This window comes from Loxodonta africana, chromosome 12 (assembly GCF_030014295.1).
Source record: "Loxodonta africana isolate mLoxAfr1 chromosome 12, mLoxAfr1.hap2, whole genome shotgun sequence".
Taxonomy (NCBI): Eukaryota; Metazoa; Chordata; class Mammalia; order Proboscidea; family Elephantidae; genus Loxodonta; species Loxodonta africana.
Window position 1 is genome coordinate 88207565 of NC_087353.1, and position 17837 is coordinate 88225401.

Here is a 17837-nt window from a genome sequence, read left to right on the forward strand (position 1 = left end):
TAAGTGGTACCTTTCTGGGTCCTGGAGGAATCACCCGCTCCCACCTCTCCATGCTCAGGGGTGAGGCAGAGGTTTGTGGCCCCAAGAATACATTCATGTGGCAAGGCAGGGAGCTGGGGCTTTCAGCTTCATGCCCAGGCCCTCCCCCCAAATGGCAGTGGTGGGGGAAGCCCTCACCAGGGCCAGAGTCAGAGTTCTGCCGCCAACAGCCAGATGAGGTTGGCACCGGCCTGGCCTGTCCCATCTACCCATCAGCCAGCACAGGATCCTGGCCTGGGTAGTAGAGGCAGCTCACCCAATTTGTGCAACTTTTCCCCAAAGCAGCAAAGCCAAGGGGCTACTTTGGCCCCCACCCTGGACACCTCCGCCACAGTCACAGCAACAAGGGAGCCGTTCACAGCGGGTCCGGCAGGCGGGGCTCCGAGGGGGCCTCGCTGTGCAAACTGCTGGCCCCCCAGCTTCCAGTTACCCCAATGGCCCACCTTACAGGGGCAGGGAGGGTAAGTGCAGCCTCGGGGGGGTGGGGGGGGGAAGGCAGGACAGATCCAAGGGGCCTGTGTCCCCCACTGCCCCAAAACAACAGTGTGTTTTTTCTTTCAGTCTTTTTTTTCTCGTTTTCTTTTTTTCTTAAAAAAAAAAAAAAAAAAAAAAACTCTGTGGACCTTCCATTGTCACCCCCACTATCTCCAGATGGGCAGAGGTGCTTAGAGTCTAGTTTGTTTTTTCTTTTGTCTCTCCTAACATTTTCTTCAATGTTCTTTAAAATTAAAAAAAAGGAAAAAACCCCTTCCCCCCAATCTGTAAAGTGCCTCGTGGTGGGTGAGTTAAGGTGCATCGTGTGGTTTGTAACAAGTGCTGGGGACCCTGCCCCTGCCTCCTCCTATGCTCCTTGTGGGGAGCCTGCAGGCTGGAGACCCAAGGGTCCAAGCTGCTGCCGCTGCCCCTGGGCTGCAGCCCAGGCGGCTGGTGGGACGGGCTGGTCAGTAGTCATCCACGCTCTCGATCTCACCAGAAGATCCATGCAGGGAGTACCCTGAAGCCAGGGAGGAAGCTGGGTTGGAGGTCTGTCCCCTAGACTTCTGCTCTGTGCTGAACAAAGAGCCTCCTTCCACGCCGCAGCCCCAAACTTACCCAAGATGCTGGGGTCTGAGTGCAGCATCAGTGCCCGCCTCTTGGCCTTGCTGCCCTCCCCAGGGCCAAGTTTGGTGCTGTGGTTGGTCTGAAAGGCTGTCTGCAGGGAGGCACTGCTCAGCCAAGCCTCCTGCGAGGCATCAGAGAGGGAAGGTAAGAGGGAGGGCAGCAGGGCCACCTCTGCCCACCTGCCAAGGGTCTATGAAACCTTACCTGCTGCTGCTGCTGCCGCTGCTGGCTGGCTTTCTGCTTGGCCCTCCGTTCCAGGAATTGTTTGGCAAATTCTTTGGCTTCCAATGTGTCCCCCAGGCAGGAACGGATATAATCATGGACATCATAGGGGGATTCCACCTCCTTGAGGATCGCTACAGCCATGGGCACTATGGGGCGGGATGGGGCTATCAGGGCCCACCTGACCCAGGTCTGGGACCCCTGACCCCAGACCAGCCAGCCTCCAGGGTCCACCTGCCAGTACCGTCCAGGCTGCCGGTAGTGCTCAGCGTGTGCAGCATCTGTTCACACCACTGGGTGAAGCCGTCCTGGGGCCTGGGGATGCCCTGCAGCAGCTTCAGCAGCTTCTCTTCCTCCTCTGTCTTTTTGCGCACAGGCCGACCTGACAGGTGGCTATACGAGTCACTGAGGGGAGGCGAAAGGGGAGTGGTTCAGAGACAACACATCTGCTCAGGTGTTCCATATCCTTCCACCCCTTGACCTACAGTGACTCTCCAGGCCCCAGCACCCACCTGAGAGACGGACTGCTCCGGCTGTTCTTCAGGCCTAGGCTTCGGGCCAGGCTGCCACCACTTTTGAGGGTGTCCTCCCAGAGTCCCAGGCCACTGCTGCTGCCCCCGCTCTTGTCCGGCCCGCCCCACAGCGGCCCAGTCTCAGCTACCCACTGAGACAGCGGGGCAGTACTCAGGCCCCCAAGCTGTTACAGATGGCAGGAAGTCAGGGAGGCCCAAACAAGGGTACCCAAGAAAGCTAGACAGGGAGGCTTGTCTAGGTGGCAGAGGGTGGGTGAGGTGAGGACTACAGAGAAAGGGATCCTTCAAAGTCAGATAAGAAACCAGGGCCTTGGTTGGAAGAATCTGGGCTCAGTGATCCCCCTCCCCCATATCAAACTGGAAGCTGACCAGACAGGGTTCCCGAGGGCCCAAAAAGGTTCTCCCAGTCAACAGGAAGGGCCCAGCCTGCTCACCACACGGTGGTTGGGGGCCTGGGCCCGCGACGGCTCCCGAGGCGAGGGCTGCTTGTGCAGCTGCCACTCGCCCTCCAACTGCAGCTCGAGCAGCGTCTTCATGGAGAGACCTTGCTTGGCCAGGCCAGCCCAGAGTGTGGGTGGGGAGCTGGGGGCAGGGGGCACGGGGCCTGTGGCCACCGCCTGCTGCTGCTGCAGCAGCTTCAACAGCAGCTCCTGTTGCCGCACCTGAACCAGAGAGACAGGTGACGGCAGCCGGCCTCAGCCAAGCACGGCCATCCCACGGGGCTCAGCTGGGCCCCCACCTGCTTGCGTCGAAACAACTCCTCTTCCTCCTGCCGCCGCTTCTGCTGAACCTCTTGCTGCTGCTGCTGGCGTCGCTTCTCCTCCCGGCGCTTCCGCTCCTCCTCTTCCCGCTTCACCCTGAGCTCCACTTCTCTGCGCTCTTGGAACTGACACTGTCAACAAGATTAAATGTGAGACCTGGGAGACCTGGCCTAGGGACTCCACCTTGGTCCAGCCCTTGACACCCAGGACTCCAGCCCCAGAAACGCCTACTCACTTTATGTTGCAGCTGGAGCTGTTCTATAATTGGACCCTGAGTTGAAGAATTAATTGGTATGTCCCAAAGACTGGCCTCACCACCTGCAGGAGGCAAAGGCAGCTTCAGGAGGAACTCCAGCCCCTCTGGTCCTGTCCAGCCGTCTGGCTCCTCACCCATAAAAGTCGCACAGAGCAGCACTGAGGTGAGGGACAGACGTGGGGCAACCTACTCATCCTGGGACTGCCAGGGGAGGGAAGGAGGCCTGCCAAGACAGGTGGGAGCGTCAAGAATTCAAGATGGGGTCTCTCCTGTTTACTTGGCCAAGGGAGGGAGAGCTAGATAGGCGGGGGCAAGGAACTGGGAGAGATGGGGGCGGGGTCTGGCCGGCCACACACCTGACTGTGATGAGGCTGAGGTATGTACATCCCAGAGGGGACTTGAATCTGGCACCGACAAGGAACGGTTCATCGTCGGGAGCAGGTTCTGGTCCCCACCTCTGAGAGGCAAACCATTGATTCTCAGGACCCTAAATCCGTTCTTCATCTTCCCCATCTGCCCCTTCACATACCCTGGTCTTGTACAGAGACACAGTCACACAGGGATGCCCACAGAGACCGACTGGCCCACGGACCTGGGGGGTTTGAGAGCCTGGAGCTGCTGCAGGAACGCTGTGAGCTGCTGCTGCGGCGGCGGCAAGTCTCCCAGAGCTGCCTTTTCCCGGAGCGCACTTGGTGGGAGCTGGCGGCTGTGGGGACACAGCGGAAGGGTGGGTAGGGCCACACCCCAGCCAGTGCCCCTACCCTAATCTCAAGTCCCTCCGAGACCCCCCTACCTGCTGACCAGCTGAAGAAACTGCTGGTGCTGCAGCTGCTGGTACAAGGCAGCTGCCGCCAGCTCCTGTTGCTTCTTCAGCCGCTCCTGATTCATGTTTCCCTGCGAGGGGCGAGAGCACTGCCAGTGCGAACAGTGGGAGGAAGGGCAGGACAAGCTCTGCCGAGGTCCTGCAGCTTTCACCTGCTCCTGCTCTGTACCCCCCACCATTCCCGGTCCCCCAGACTTTCCTTCCCATGCTTACCAGCAGTGGGGGTGGCGAGGGCCCTGGGGCAAAGGGCACACGGCCCCACATCTTGATCACCTCGCCCAGGGGCTGGAAGCCCTCATCACAGCCCCGCTTCACAAGCAGTGACATTGAGAAATAGCCAGCCTGGAACCACTCTGCCATCTCCTGTGTTGTGAAGGGACCTGGACCAACGGAGACAGGAAGCAGGGTGAAGAACAAACACTGGGGCCAGGAGGCAAGCCTCATACCCCTGCGTAAGAATGGCCTCCCTGGCACTCCCCTCCTTGCCTCCTGCCTGCGCTCCACAAGTACCTTGGATTTCCCCCTGTGGGTCCTTGTAGAACCACTTGCGGGCAGCGCCATGGCTGAGGGGGAGAGCCGTGGCAGCTGCAGAGTGGCGCAGGCCCTGGGCCTGCATGGCGGCTGTGAACTGCTCCTCCTCCAGGGAGCTGTCCTGCAGGGAGGCTACCAGTTTCTCTGCCTCCTGGGAGCCCGGAAAGAAAGATCTGCCTCAGCCACCCAATGACAGCAACGTCGGGATAGGGCTGCAGCTGGGGTCAGCCCAGGTCATGGATGTGGCAGGACAGAAATGGGAGAAGTTTGGAATCTGGGGGAGGGACGGGGACAGAAGGACGAATGGCTGTCCCTTGCAGGGGAGGAGCCTTAGCACTTCTTAGGACCCCCTCACACCTGCTGCAAGTGTTTCAAGCCTTCATCATCCTCCAGATCTCCGGGTGGGCCAGGGGGTGAGCCCACCCCATGGCTTAGCTGGATTCCTCTCATATCGTCTCCTAGAAGGAGTGAAAAAAGGAAGGTGGCATGGGGCAAAGATAGTCCCCCATCCACCATCGATCCAGAAACACAGGCTTTAGCCATTTCTAGCCAACAAAATGTCCTGTGCTTCTCCTTTGCACAAGGGGAGGGAGCACTTTCTCCACCAACCCCAGTGTACACAGAGGGAATGGCCTTGCCCTGTCTACCTTCTGCTGCTGGCAGCTCTTTCTCCACAGCTTCATCACCTTCTCCATTAGTTCCCCAGAGTGGGCCCAAGGTGGGCAGTGGGGACGGGGAGCTGGACGACTTCTCCTGAAGAGGAAGCGGGGTCAATTCCTTCCCACCTGAAAGAGTAGTTACCAAAATTCAAAATCAAAGAGCTATAAGGCCTTAAAAATGATTTACCACAAACCCTCCATTTGTGGCCATAGCTCAGGTCTCTGGGCATTGGGTCCATCTCACGCCCATTTAACTTTGGTCAATTCAACCAACATTCAGCACCAAAGACTCCAACGTTGCTCACTTACTCTTTTGTCCTGTACAATGCAGGACACACGACGCATGTGGCACATCACTGTACAGAGCTGTACGTAGCAATACCGTGTAATACCAGTTCTTTAAAAGGTTCTCACAAGTCATTTTGATTATGTGTGACTTCTGTCTGAGACGCTGCCTTTAAGGACAGAGCTCTGTTGTTTCCAGACTCCTCCCCCGTATCTGTCAGCACCTGCTTTCCTCTCGTTTCTAAGCAGCTTTATTGTAGAGGTGGCTGGGCAGCCAGTACTCAGCCTGGTGAGGGACCCCTTGCCCAGCCGGCCTAGCTCAAGGCTGCTGTGCCTCCTTCTTACCCTGAAGGCTTACCTGCCTCAGTCCCCTCCTCATCTAGCCCTTCTGAAGGCTCATCCTCCTCTTCCTCCAGACCCTGGAAGTCCAGCTCCTGTTCCTCAGGAATTGCCTCCTTGGGGCCCTTCTGCATGGTGTTAGGCGATACGATGGGAAGAGAAAGAGGCAGAAATTGGGTGTGAGTGAGAGGTCTCAAATCAACCCACCAACCTCTAATAAAAATCTTTCCCTCGCCTCCTCACAGATACCTTGAGAGGCAAGAAGGCCCCAGAGGCATCGAAGGTGCCCATTTCTTCATCCTCATCGTCCAGGCACCACTCCGGAAGCCCGTCCTTGTCGTCATCAAAGCCGTCAGGCCCTCGGGACCTCCGAGGGTGAGAGCTGCCTCCCCCACCCCGCCCCTCTTCTTCACCACACCCTCCTCGATCCCCTCGCAAATCGAAATCAAACTTGCGACGCCGTTCCCCATGCTCCCGCCAGCCAGCAGAGCGGGGGCCACCATCTGGGCAGGAGAAGTTGGAGGGGGAGGAGAGTCAGTATCCTAGTCAAGCCAGAGTCTCCACCCTTCTGCTGCCCACCAGAATACCCCTAGGAACAACTACCATTTCCAGGACTGCGGCCTTACCACCCCCACTCCTGAAAGCTGTCTGCTCCCCACTCTTGGCCACAGGAGCCCATCCTCACAGGACAGTTCCTGCTCTTCCCCCCTCCCAAATGCACAGCTGGCCCCAATCTCACCAGGACTGGCTGAGCGCCAGCGATCGCCATCTCGCCGGGGGCCTGCCCCCAGTCTCCAGCTGCCCTCTTCCTCATCCTCTTGCTCCTCTCGTAGAGAACGCCAGTTCTCGCTATCTGAGCGGGCATGTTCCTTGCGAGGACCAGCCCCTCCCTCCTCAAACCCAGATCGTGCTGGAGTCGGGGGTAGGGGAAAAACAGTACTATTAGCAGGATGGAAGGAACGATACCCAAAAGACTCCCACTATCTATCAAACCTTGCTGGTGAATGAAGAGCACAGCTCCAGGCTCTCCTGCCCCACCCCCCTCAAGAAACATTTCCCTAACTGGGATCATCCATTTCAGTCCTGTCCCCTCCTCACAATGACCTTGAGGCCCTGCACACCACCCTCACCTCCCTCCATACCTCCATCCCTCCTTGCTGACTTCTCAAACCGTCTCTCGCCCCTGCAGGAGGTAAAGGCATTGGTCAAAGCACTGCTGCCCACCCCCGCCTCAAACTGTGGATCTCTGCGCACCTCGTCCATTGTGCCCGAGAAAGGTGGAAGATGGGAGGGGCAGCAGAAACTAGGGAAAAGTCAAGCTTATGGGAAAGGAACCCACTGGGGCACAGAAGAGAAGATCACAGAGACAAATGAGTCCTAAGAGAATCATAAAGTAAAGGGGGAGAATGAGACCACAAGGGCTCAGAGGGCACACAGATCGCTGACAAGGACTTTCCTTGGTTAAGTCCACTGTTCCCCTCTCATGACAAAAACCCAAGCCTCCCTCCATGGGACTCCAGGACCTAAACCCTTGAGTTTCTCTCCGCTCTGCCTCTATGCCACATCTCCTTCAGCCCGTACCTGTCATCCCAGCTCTGGCTACGCTGGATCTCCCGGGGATTCCGTCCAAAGGCCCCATCGCCTTCTTCAATGCTTCTTTGGTAAAAGCAGCTGTCACCGCGGCCACGGCCTGAAGAAGGCATGAGATCAGTACAGAAAACTAGGTGATGGGAAACCACCAGATAACTGTGCCACACCTCAAAACCACGGGCACCACCTCTGCCCACCCCCTACAACACTTAACCCCCTCTACCTCGGCTTCTTGTGCTGCCCCTGCCACGGGAGGTGCCACCTGGGGGGGGGCCAGCCCCTTTCCCCATCAGCCTTAGCACAGCCACACTGTTCACTGACAGGGAGAAGTTTCTCTGAGGAGGGAGCCAGGGGTGGGAGTGAGGACCCAGGCACCGAACCACTCCCCAGCCCTCGTGCAGAACCTCAAGCTCCACCATCTATCTTCCCAACGTCAGTCCCAGCTCCTCCCCAAACCCAACCTCGACTGCAGCCTGCCGCCTTCCCAGGACCCGGCTGCCTCGGTCCCCCGCCTGGCCCCACCTGCTCCTCCTCAGTCAGAGGCTCCAATGCCAGGGGCTGCAGTGGCTCCTCCTGTAACACCGCAGCAAACTCCTTGTCCTGTAGCTCATCAGGGACCTGTCATTTAGGGCAGGAGTGCTGAAAAACCATGTGCTCCTAGGCCCTCTCCATGGCTAAGGCTAAACAAGCCACTTGGTCATATACCTCCTGTGCCCACCACCCACACACCCACCTTGTTCTCCTTAATGTAGAGGGCCAGCATCTCCTCTCGCCCATAACGATAGTCAGCAAGCTTGTATTTGGGCATGGCAGGGGATGGGGGTGGGGATGCCACACTGCCCCCGCTGGAAAGGGCCCTCAGCCTAGGAAAGGTACAGAGAAAAAGCAGAAGGAGTGCTGTCACAGTAGCCGTATTCTTCATCCTGCTTCTCCATGCCACCCAGAGCACATGTGACTCACCACTCAGGCCCAAAGTTGAGGGTCTCTGCTGCCATTGCGGAGCTGGGCGTGTTTCCTCGAGGTCGGAGGGAATAAGCAGAGAGAGAACCTGGCGTTCACTCTCCAATAGCTGTGGAGGTATAGGGGACGCAGGACCTTAGAGAAGAGCAGCCCAGAGAACCTCTAGAAGGTCAGAAATAGGTACGGCACCTTGGCAGGGACAGGCGACAGGCTTGGGGGGTGGGCCACCTGGGCTCTAAAGGACTCACCTGAGCCAGCAAGTGGCAACTCACACCATGAGTTAATCAGAAATGAGTCAATACGGGGGAAAGACCTGGGGAAAGGGAGAAAACAGGGAAGTTCAAGCTCCTTCCAGCCTCTGCAGGGGCTTCCATGCAGGTACCAATCTCTCCCACCCTCTGCCTCAGACTTACCTGGCAGCCTTGCCCCAGAAGCAAGTAAGGCGGGGCCTGTGCTGAGTGAACTAGGGTTCCCAAGCTACTGGATACTAGTTTGACCTCAGCAGTGACTGGGGAGGGACCTTCACAACTGGTAAAGGTCCTTAAGCAGAAACAAAGGGAAGAGGTGGGTTACATTAATGGGTCAGATGGGACTCCCTACCTCTGGCCCTCCTGTCCTGTATAAGTGGAGAAGCCCACAGGCTGCCTGAAGGCTGCTTGATACCCAGCACAGAAGACCACAGCCCCCGGTCCTTCTCATCTCTGTCCCCCTTCATTCTGCCTCGTGAGCAGTTAGTTCATTCAGCCAACACTGAGGGTCCCTGGCGGACATGCAAGAAGCCAAATGCCAGAGGTATGCCAGAGAACCCACCAAGCATAGTCTCTAGGTCATCAGCATTCTCCTTGAAGGCTGAGATAGAAAGTATGGTACAGCATTCGCTAAGGAAAGTGGCTAAAGTACATATAGACACTCAGAACTGAGATAAAAACAAGTAAAGAACCATTCAAAGGGAAAACCACCCCAGAAAAGGTTAATTACGGAGAGGAAAATGAGAAATAAATCTAAGGACAAAACTACTTCCCATATGAAAAAAATCAGGGTTGGCTATTTGGTGGCTAGAGCGCAGGTACTCGGCCTGGGGAGACACCCACTAAAAGGGAGATGGGGAAGACTATCCCAGGACCAAGGATGGGGCACACACTTCAGGCTCCAGGCAGGGAAGCCTGGGCCGACACATCCAGGGGCAGGTACACCAAACAGGAATAAACACCTGAGCCCCCTGCCCCAGGACAAGCCGATGACAAGTAGAAGAAAATATCCAAGAAGTGAACCACGTTATTATGAGAAAAGCTGGGGAACGGCTTCTCCCATCACAAAGTAGAAATAAAATCAGTTACTTTATCGCTGATATCAGAAGAGGCCGATATCAAAAGAGGCAGCAACAGCGCTCTGTCCCTCTAAAGAACAACAGAGGAGACTCATGGGAGGAGGCTCATCCCCGTTGGCGCCTGAGCAGAGGTGAAGGTGGTGTCTCACAGAGCTAGGCAAGAGCTTCCGTCACTGGCTGGGAGGGAGGCTGGAGCAGATCTCCACCACTGTATCCATCAACTCCAAGACTCGCTAATCCTGGGAAGAAGGAGAAAAGGGTTTCATCAAAGGTTTTGAAGGAAAGAGGCTGTCTTATCTATGGCCGACAGTAGGAAGACAAAGTAAAACTGCGTGACAAACACAGAACTGCAGCACTTGGGGGTGAAAAGCAGCTTTCGGAGATGAGCTAGAGCGAGGCGGGCCTCCCCTCAGCAGCGGCATCTCTTCCACAGACAGCCTCTGTTGGACGTTTCTGGTGATGGCACATGTGGCGCGTGCCACACCTCACAAGGCCACCAGAGAGGCCAAGCCTGTCGAAAAGTTCTTCCTTCCAGTGAGGTAAAGGAGGTCTCCCAGAAAAACGGAGTAAAGCTAACTCTTTCTCTACTCCACAACCCTGAAGATATTCAGGGGGAACCTACTGTGTGCCTAAGTCTTCCCCACTCCAAAAAAAACACCCCATGTTCTTCGTAACAAACCTCAAGAGAGGTAGTTTGAGACTCCTCACTAGCCAGTTTGCTCTAGAAGAGCCCCTGTCTTCCAAAGCGATGAAACCTCATCCTATAGACATGGACTGGCTAGGGGCAGCGAGAGGGAAACAGAAAAATGGGAACCCCCCCCACACTCCCAGGGTGTGGCAACAGCAGCTTTCCTCAGTGCTTTCTGCTTCTTGCCTTCACCTTCTGTCCTGGTGTAAGCAACAAGCAGAGAAAAAGTGGCTTAAACAAGCATGAGAAGCAGGAAAACTGCAGAGGCAAGGGAGGCAGTCAGGGGAGACAAAGAGCCCCTGGGCAGGAAAAGGCCAAAGCCATCCCACCTTCTTGGGGAGAAGCTAGGAGTCAAAGTTCAAGTCTTTAGGACCTGCCAGAGAGGGGTTTGGGGTCCCAGAAGCTGGATGGCTGCCTGATCCTTCCTCAGACCAAATGAACCACTGTCAAGCAGCACAGATGGCACCCCCCCCCCGCAAAACAAGGTGCAGCTCTGCTCCCCAGGGGGTATTTGATGGACATTTTTCATCACCACAACTGGGAAAAAGGTTGCTACTGGCTGCTAGTGGGTAGAGGCCAAGGATGCTGTTGAACAATGTACAGGACAACCCCCACCACGAAGAATTATCTGGCCCCAAAAGTCAAGTGTGCCACTGTTAAGAAACCCTCCTCTTCCGTGTGAACACAGGTAATGCCCGTTCTGTGTTTATGAGGAAGGGTAAAGGACAAAAGCCACATTTACTCAGTTCATTCTCTCCTGTGAACAGTGGGAAAATCCTTCCCTTATGATACTGTCCCAGGAGAGAAAGCCTTGAGAAAATAGCTTAAAGGGGGAAAAAGTTTCTCTATCACAAACTCTCAAACAAAGCATTTGGATCCCCTTCCTATGAAGGCCAGAGCTGGAGAGACAGACAGCAGAAAACTAGGGACCGCATTCTTTTCTGCCTTACATTTTCCTGGCTTTTCTCACATGGCCCCTTCCAGCTTATCCACTACCTCTCTGTACTGCCTCAGTATGCCTACCACATACGACATCTGCCCATTCCCTATCCTTCCATTTCTTCTCTTTCTTGGGCCTCAATACACACTCAGGTGGTACAAAAGTTAGGTGCTCTGCTGCTAACCAAACTTGGGTGGGTCAAACCAATTCAGCTGCTCTGGTGGAGAAAGACCTGGTGGCCTGCTCCTGTAAAGATTACAGCCCAGAAAACCCTATGGGGCAGTTCTGCCATCATATGGGGTCACTATGAGTCAAAACTGACTTGACAGCACCTACCAACAATACCCAAGAGCATCTGCTCACTGCTCTAGCATGGGAATTACTGCCATTAAAAGGCTGCCCCCTGCTGGAGATTAGCAGAGAGGACATACACTGGTCCTCACACAGGCTGGAGGGGACAGAAGGAAGCCTGGCAGAGTTCAGAACTCAAGAGAAGGAAAAGACCCAAAAACAAGTGGTCCCGATACCCACTAAGTAAAGACCGTTATTTCCACACCCCATCGCCTCTAAAATTGGCCCAATCCAGAGCAGTGGCCCTTGGCACAGCATGGTACCACGATTAACAGGAGAATTCCAAATTCCCAGCATCTGGAGCAGTCGCCCAGCCCCAAGTCTGCGAAGGTGACTCGGCCCTTTCTCAGGATGGAAAGATTCTCCACTGGGTGAGAACGGTGAGGCTTAAAAGGGGCGTACAAGCCTGTGTTCTTTCTGGCTGGCCCCAGCTCTCTACGCTCTAAGCCCTCATGGTAAATAATAATGCCACCTGGCATTTGTATACTATTTATCAGTTTTTAGAGTGTTTTCACACTTTTCCTTTTTCAGTCTGGGGCTCCAGCCAGGGAAAATAAGGAAAGTAAGCTGCAGCTGCTCAACAGGGTTTCCCAACCTCCCTCAGCACCATCCCAGACTGGAGATGGATCACCCAGCAACAGTTAACTGTCCCAAACGCTCAGGCATACTTTGTGTGTTTAAAACCATTTTTATTTTGTCAGACTTTTTTTTTTTTTTTTAAACCCTCACGCAGCCTCTTCTCACCTTCTCTCCTCTTAAATATGGCTACTTTTTCTACCCCAAACTCCAACCACAGATGTAAAAGTCAGGCCAAACTGGGTCCTTTATCCATCGCATCACACACAACACTAATGCACCCACTAGCTGAAAAAGCTAGTCCAGAAGTCTAAGCACTCAACTCTCTTGACTTCAGTCACCATAGGAGACCTTACAGGCCCCTGCCCCCCGAGGAGAGGGCGGATTTGCCCCCAAACCTTTCCCAGTTACATGACAATGGGGACACAGACCCAAACAATCTAGGAAATAAAACGAGCTAGGGTGGAGAGTGGGTGGCCTGGGATTGCAAAGGGAAGAGTAGAAATGGGAAAGAATCAAAGACAACTCATATTGGGAGAAGCAGACCAGGACTGGCCTATTAGTACTGATGGTTTCACTTCCCAAGGCAAAGGGGCAGCGGGTAAATTGAAACTGGCGTGTTAGCCTGGAGGGGCTGTGGGAGAGGCTGGGGGGAAGCCCACGAACTTTGGGAAAACAGGACTTTGAGAAACAAGAGAGGAGTAAAACTGGGGTGGGCAGAGGCAAGAGCCAGCCAAGTATGCATTTAGCATCTATCAGTGCCAAGCACTTCGATGGAAGAAACCTGGAAGCTTACTGGGAATTCTGGTAATGACTGAGTAAAAAGTGATAAAGATAAGGGTCTCTCTGCAGTTACCTGAAAAAATGCAAAACCTGAGGGGCTGTGGCCAAGGAGCTGCCGCATCAGGGGAGATGGGCTGAGGAGGTGCGTGTGAGGGCCTAGCTTGGTGAAGGATTAAAGAGTCTCTGTTAAAGAAGATGTTTAATACTGACAAGCAACTGGGAGGAAGGAGACCCCAATGACCAAGCACTAACGTCGCTTGCTGAAAGGAAATTTTAGTGAAGAACCAGTCGAGATGTCTGATTACGGGAAAAGGCTTCCAAAGTCATGAACGCTTGGACTTTAAGCCCCGCAAGGCCCAGCTGATTCCCACAAGAACACCGAGGCGTGTTGGGGAAAATCTCCAGGAAGCGCCAGTCACACAGCACGGGCTCTGTGAAGAGCTGACCATTAGGGTCGGGGACCCCCTCGGCGGGCCCGGCGGAGGATGCGAGCGGGTGGGATGAGGCCCCCGGGGGAGATCGGCTCGCCGCCCCGGGCAGAATTTGGGAAGGGCCCGAAGGGGCGACCGTTAGCAGCGCGGGGGTGGGGAGGAGGCGGGCCGGGCCGGGGAGGACAACGTGCCCTTCAGGGAGGGGGCGCCAGGTGCGCGGGGTGAAGGGCGAGCGGCGCCAGGAGGGCCCTGGGCTCTGAGGGCGCGCGGGGGCACGGCCCGCTTCGGGGGAGGGTCCGCCGGCGGGCGTCGGGGAGGGGCCGAGAGGGCGGACGCACCGGGCAGGCGACGGCGACCTCGGGGAGGAGACGGGGGAGGGTCCGGCCGGCGGCCCGCGCTCTGGCTCTCGCAGGCTCCGCGCGGCCGCCTCGGCGTCGGGGGCGGGCCTGCCCCAGGCCCGGCTGCGGGCCGGGGTCCACGAAGCCGCCGAGCGCTTACCGCGGGCGGGTGGCGCGAGGTTCGGTCCCGGGGCGTTGGCGGCGCGCGGAGGGCGGGCGGCGGGCGGGCAGCGGCGGCGGGGGAGGGGGCGCTGGCGCTCCCGCGGCGGCCGCTCCTCTCTGTTTGTGTTTGTAGCAAGATGGCTGCCCGCCTCGCACCACGTGACGCGGACGCGGGGACGCGGGGCCGCCCCCTCCGCCGTCGCCGCCACCGCCCTCCGCGGCTCCCGCGGGCTCGGACCCCGCACGGCCTCGCGCGCTCCCCGCGTGTCCAGAGGGGCGCGGCACTGACGCCCGCCCCGCCGAACGCCCCGGCACGTGACCCGGGAGCCTGGCTCGTCACGTGACGTGAGGCCTGCTGCTGGCGGGGCGGGGGGATGCCCCCGGGGTTCTCCCTGAGCTCCCGGGGGTACCCCCGGCACGTGACGCGGGACCCTCGGGACTGAGACCAGGGCTAGTGGCATCTTCGCCAATTCCTGACCAGTCGGCTTCCTTCAGGAAGCCCGCCTGGATTGAAAGAGACAAAATCGAGAAATGTGCATTATGCATCTTGGGATATGTGAAATAAGCGAAGAACCTCATCACTTAGAAACAGTCCCAGGCGGCAGTGGCTTGTGAGACCTGGAGTTTCTGGTTCAGCTTCTAGATCTCGGGCGAATGAGTTGAAGGTTTCGAGCCCCAGCTTCTTTTTTATTTAAAAAAAAAAAAAAACAAACAGTGCCGTCTTTTTTACAGAGGGGTGTTAATGCTGTTCCCACCACCCACCCCCGCGTTCCCTTCATTGATTGCTGTAAGAATTTAAATAGGTGAATGTGAAAGCTTTGGAAAGAGACAAACTACTATGTAAATGTGAGACGTTAGGCTGAAACTTCGTTTGTTTAAAAAAGAGGTTTTCAAGAATGACTCCTCCGAATCGCTGAAATTTTTAGGATGAAAAAGTTTTGCGTGTGTGTTCGTCGTTTTCTTTGGAAGTCATTCCAGAATGTAGACTTTACTTTCCCACTTTCTAAAACAGCTGTTACCAAACACAATGTAATCCTTTTCATGACGGGAAAGTAAGTTCATGACTTGGAACTTGAGTCCCTTGTGTGGTACCTTAACAGAATGTGGACTTCAGGAGTGATCTCGAAGGCCCTTTGTTCCTTCAGTAAGCACCCTCTTGCTTCTGTGCACTGTAGTTTTAGTCTTTTTTTTTTTTTTTTAAGCATGCTTTAAGTGGAAGTTTATAGCTCAAGTTGGTTTCTCATACAAAAATTTATACACACATTGGTATGTGACCCTAGTTGCTATCCCTATGTCAGCACACTCCTTTCCATCCTGTATTTCCTGTGTCCATTCAACCAGCTCCTGTCCCTTTCTGCCTTTTCATCTCACCTCTACACAGGAACTGCCAATTTAGTCTCACGTATCTACTTTTATCTACTTGAACTAAGAAGCACAGTCTTCGGGAGTATCATTTTATGTCTTACAGTACAGTCATCTCTGTCTGAAGATTTGGCTCCGGGAATGGTTTTAGTTTGGGGTCAACAGAGAGTCCAGGCAGTGTCTGTTTTTTAAGTTTTGTTGGCTTTCCTGCTTCTGTGTTGTCTTGCTTGTCTTGTAAGCTGCTTGCTTACTGGCTGGAAAATGCAGTGGTTAAGAATAAGGACTCCATCCCTTACTGACTGTGACCTTGGGCAAGTTGGTTAACCTGTCTTTTGTGGTTTGTATCCTAAAGCATTTAGCATGGTACTCGTCAAGCCAAACACTCCACAAATGTTAGCTAATAGGGGCTTCTGGTTTAATGTGATTTGTGAAACGCAATATTCAGGACAGTTAACACTATGAAAATGTGTATCAGCAGAACACAGCTTGAGTCAGAGAACTGCTAGAATAAAATAAGTGTATGGCCACTGTTTTTTCTACTTAAAAGCTTTTGTTGGTGGTTTACTTTTCTGGATTGGAGTTATGTTCTAGGTGGTTGAAGTTACCAGCAGCCTAATCTCTCAATTTAATAAGCAAACGAGATTGTAAACTATGGTAAAGAGATTATACAGGGAGAAAGAGGGTGGGTCTCTGTGGGGTGGAAGCAGCCAGGACACTGGCTGTTTGAGCTGATCTGGTGGGAAGGGCAGGATTTGGATAGATTTAGGAAAAGTGCAGAAGTTCCTGGGTAGTGCAAATGATTAAGCACTCAGCTACTAGCCAAAAGGTTGGTGGTTCGAACCCACCTAGATACCCCTTGGAGGTAAGGCCTGGCCATCTGCTTCTATAAGGTCACTGCCATAAAAACCCTATGGAGCGCAGTTCTACTCAATGGCAACTGGTAGGAAAAGTGTGTGTAGGTTTGTGAAGAGTGACAGTCCGCGCTGATGAGAGCAGAGGATCCTGAACCGCTAGTTGAACAAGAAATGAAGTGAAACTTAAGTTGAGGGGCTGGAATGCTGCTGTGAAAGTCTGCGTTTGAGAGTAGAAACCACTGTGGATGTAGCATAATAAGGACAGCACACTGGATTCCAGGGTAGAAGGTTGGGGCGATTGCGCAGGATCCCCTGTGTATCATTTTGCAAGTCATTTAATCTCCCCGACTCTAAAGTGGGAGGGCTGTTTCTGATGACACTGAATGTATAGGCTGCCTCTTTGAGGAAGGAAACAATTAAATCTGAACTGTGAATCTCCCATCCGGTATTATGAAAACAGTCACTTGGACCTAAAATACTTTTGTTTATTCAGGTGCTATGCTGTAGAATGTCTTGATCTGGGTTGTTTTCAATTTGCAAACGTTTGAACTTAACAAAGATTTAGTTAAGATGATTAATTGAGATAAAAGGGAGGTCTCAAGACTAACAGCCAATCTCTGCCTTTTTTATAATGCCAGGTTCATCTGTGGTGTTTTCCTTCAATGAAATGTAAAGAGATAAGGACTCTCTTGTTGTTAAATCAGTTTATTACAGAGACTGACTTCACCCACCTAAATTGCCAATGTTTATATTTAGCTGGATATCAACACTTGTAAAACATGTGTCAAATACCATGAAAAGACACACAGCCTGAGCAATGTGGTGATAGTTCATTAAAGTGACAAAAAAAAACCTGTTGCGTCAAGTCGATTCCGGCTCATAGCAGCCCTATAGGACAGGGTAGAACTGCTCCACAAGGTTTCCGAGGAGTGGCTGGTGGATTCAAACTGTTGACCTTTTGGTTACCAGCTGATTTATTAACCACCACGCTACCAGGGCTCCTGATTAAAGCAAAGCCTCATAAGTTGTCTAAATTCCTGAGGAGTAAGAAACAGGATCAGCACAAAACTGGTTCCAGTGGGGCGGAGGTTCAGCTATAACTCTGCCTCCCCACTTTCTCCATAATTTCTGACACCAGCCACTCCCCCCGTGACACTCTACTTCTCTGCAGGACTTGATAATTTATTGCAGTGGCCTCACAGAACTCACAGACCATACTCACAGTTATGCGGTTTATTAGGAAAGTTAACAGGTTATATAACTCAGGACCGTATCAGCTTGGAAGTTCCAAGAACGCAGGATCCGTGTCAGGAAACACACAGGCCTCCAGTGATCAGTTGGGTGTGGCTTCTCTGCCAGGTGGCTGTCTTCTCTGCCTTGCAGGCCCCTCCATTGTCAGGCTCCCTGCCACTAACTGGCCCAGCTCATAGCCAGTATAGCAGCCTGCTCAGCTTTCTCAGCTGCTGCTCTGCTAGTAGCAGCTCTGTACCGTCAGACCTCTCTGCCATCGGCTCTTCCATGGCTAACTGGCCCAGCTCATAGCCAGTGTAACAGCCTAGTCAGCTTTCTTAGCTGCTGCTCTGCTAGCAGCAACTTTCTGCTGTTGGACCTCTCTGCTGTTGGGTGCTCTGCTTTCAGGCTATCCGCCTTCAGCCTCTTTGCTGCTAATTGGGCCAGTTAACCGCCCGCATAGCAACTGTTCAGAAGTAGGCCTCTTTGCTGCTAACTACCCCAGCCAGTGTAGCAGCTTCAAGATCACTCAGTTCCCACGTGGCTCTGCTTCTCTGTTGGGCAGCTCTTAGCCAGTATCTCCCTCTCTCTTCCAGGAGGCCTCTCAAAACTTCTGCAGTTCAGCCATTTATATATCCTGATCCTTGTCAGTTACAAGGCGAGGCCTCCCTCATCAGACCAGTTCAACCAATCCTC

At 54.1% G+C, this 17837-nt stretch overlaps 1 protein-coding gene across 3 annotated transcripts; it reads right to left on the reverse strand.

Moving 5' to 3' along the window:
* Nucleotides 1–633: 633 nt before the first annotated feature.
* On the reverse strand, nucleotides 634–8208 carry GIGYF1 (GRB10 interacting GYF protein 1). 3 transcript variants are annotated; one of them, XM_064295885.1, is made up of 24 exons: nucleotides 8100–8208; nucleotides 7873–8002; nucleotides 7662–7757; nucleotides 7363–7474; nucleotides 7131–7239; nucleotides 6692–6732; nucleotides 6289–6459; nucleotides 5799–6052; nucleotides 5569–5677; nucleotides 4914–5051; nucleotides 4624–4724; nucleotides 4246–4417; nucleotides 3949–4115; nucleotides 3706–3806; nucleotides 3505–3618; nucleotides 3269–3369; nucleotides 2892–2974; nucleotides 2635–2787; nucleotides 2330–2557; nucleotides 1875–2059; nucleotides 1607–1767; nucleotides 1345–1511; nucleotides 1132–1261; nucleotides 634–1033 (listed from the first exon to the last, which is right to left on the reverse strand). In XM_064295885.1, exons 1-24 carry the CDS (start codon nucleotides 8132–8134, stop codon nucleotides 981–983), a joined length of 3111 nt encoding a protein of 1036 aa, XP_064151955.1. In that variant the 5' UTR covers nucleotides 8135–8208; the 3' UTR covers nucleotides 634–980. The 3 variants fall into 3 exon arrangements, with proteins under 3 accessions (XP_064151955.1, XP_064151956.1, XP_064151954.1); XM_064295886.1 differs by having other exon boundaries at nucleotides 1132–1231; nucleotides 3706–3824; XM_064295884.1 differs by having other exon boundaries at nucleotides 3706–3824.
* Between the last annotated feature and the right edge of the window lie 9629 nt (nucleotides 8209–17837).

Coding starts and splice junctions, on each gene's coding strand:
- GIGYF1 (XM_064295884.1), bottom strand. CDS start 8,134: ATGGCAGCAGAGACCCTCAACTTTGGGCCTGAGTG. Junction 2,788..2,891: donor AGCTCCAGCTGCAACATAAA/GTGAGTAGGCGT, acceptor TCTTGTTGACAG/TGTCAGTTCCAAGAGCGCAG. Junction 2,060..2,329: donor AGGCCCCCAACCACCGTGTG/GTGAGCAGGCTG, acceptor CATCTGTAACAG/CTTGGGGGCCTGAGTACTGC.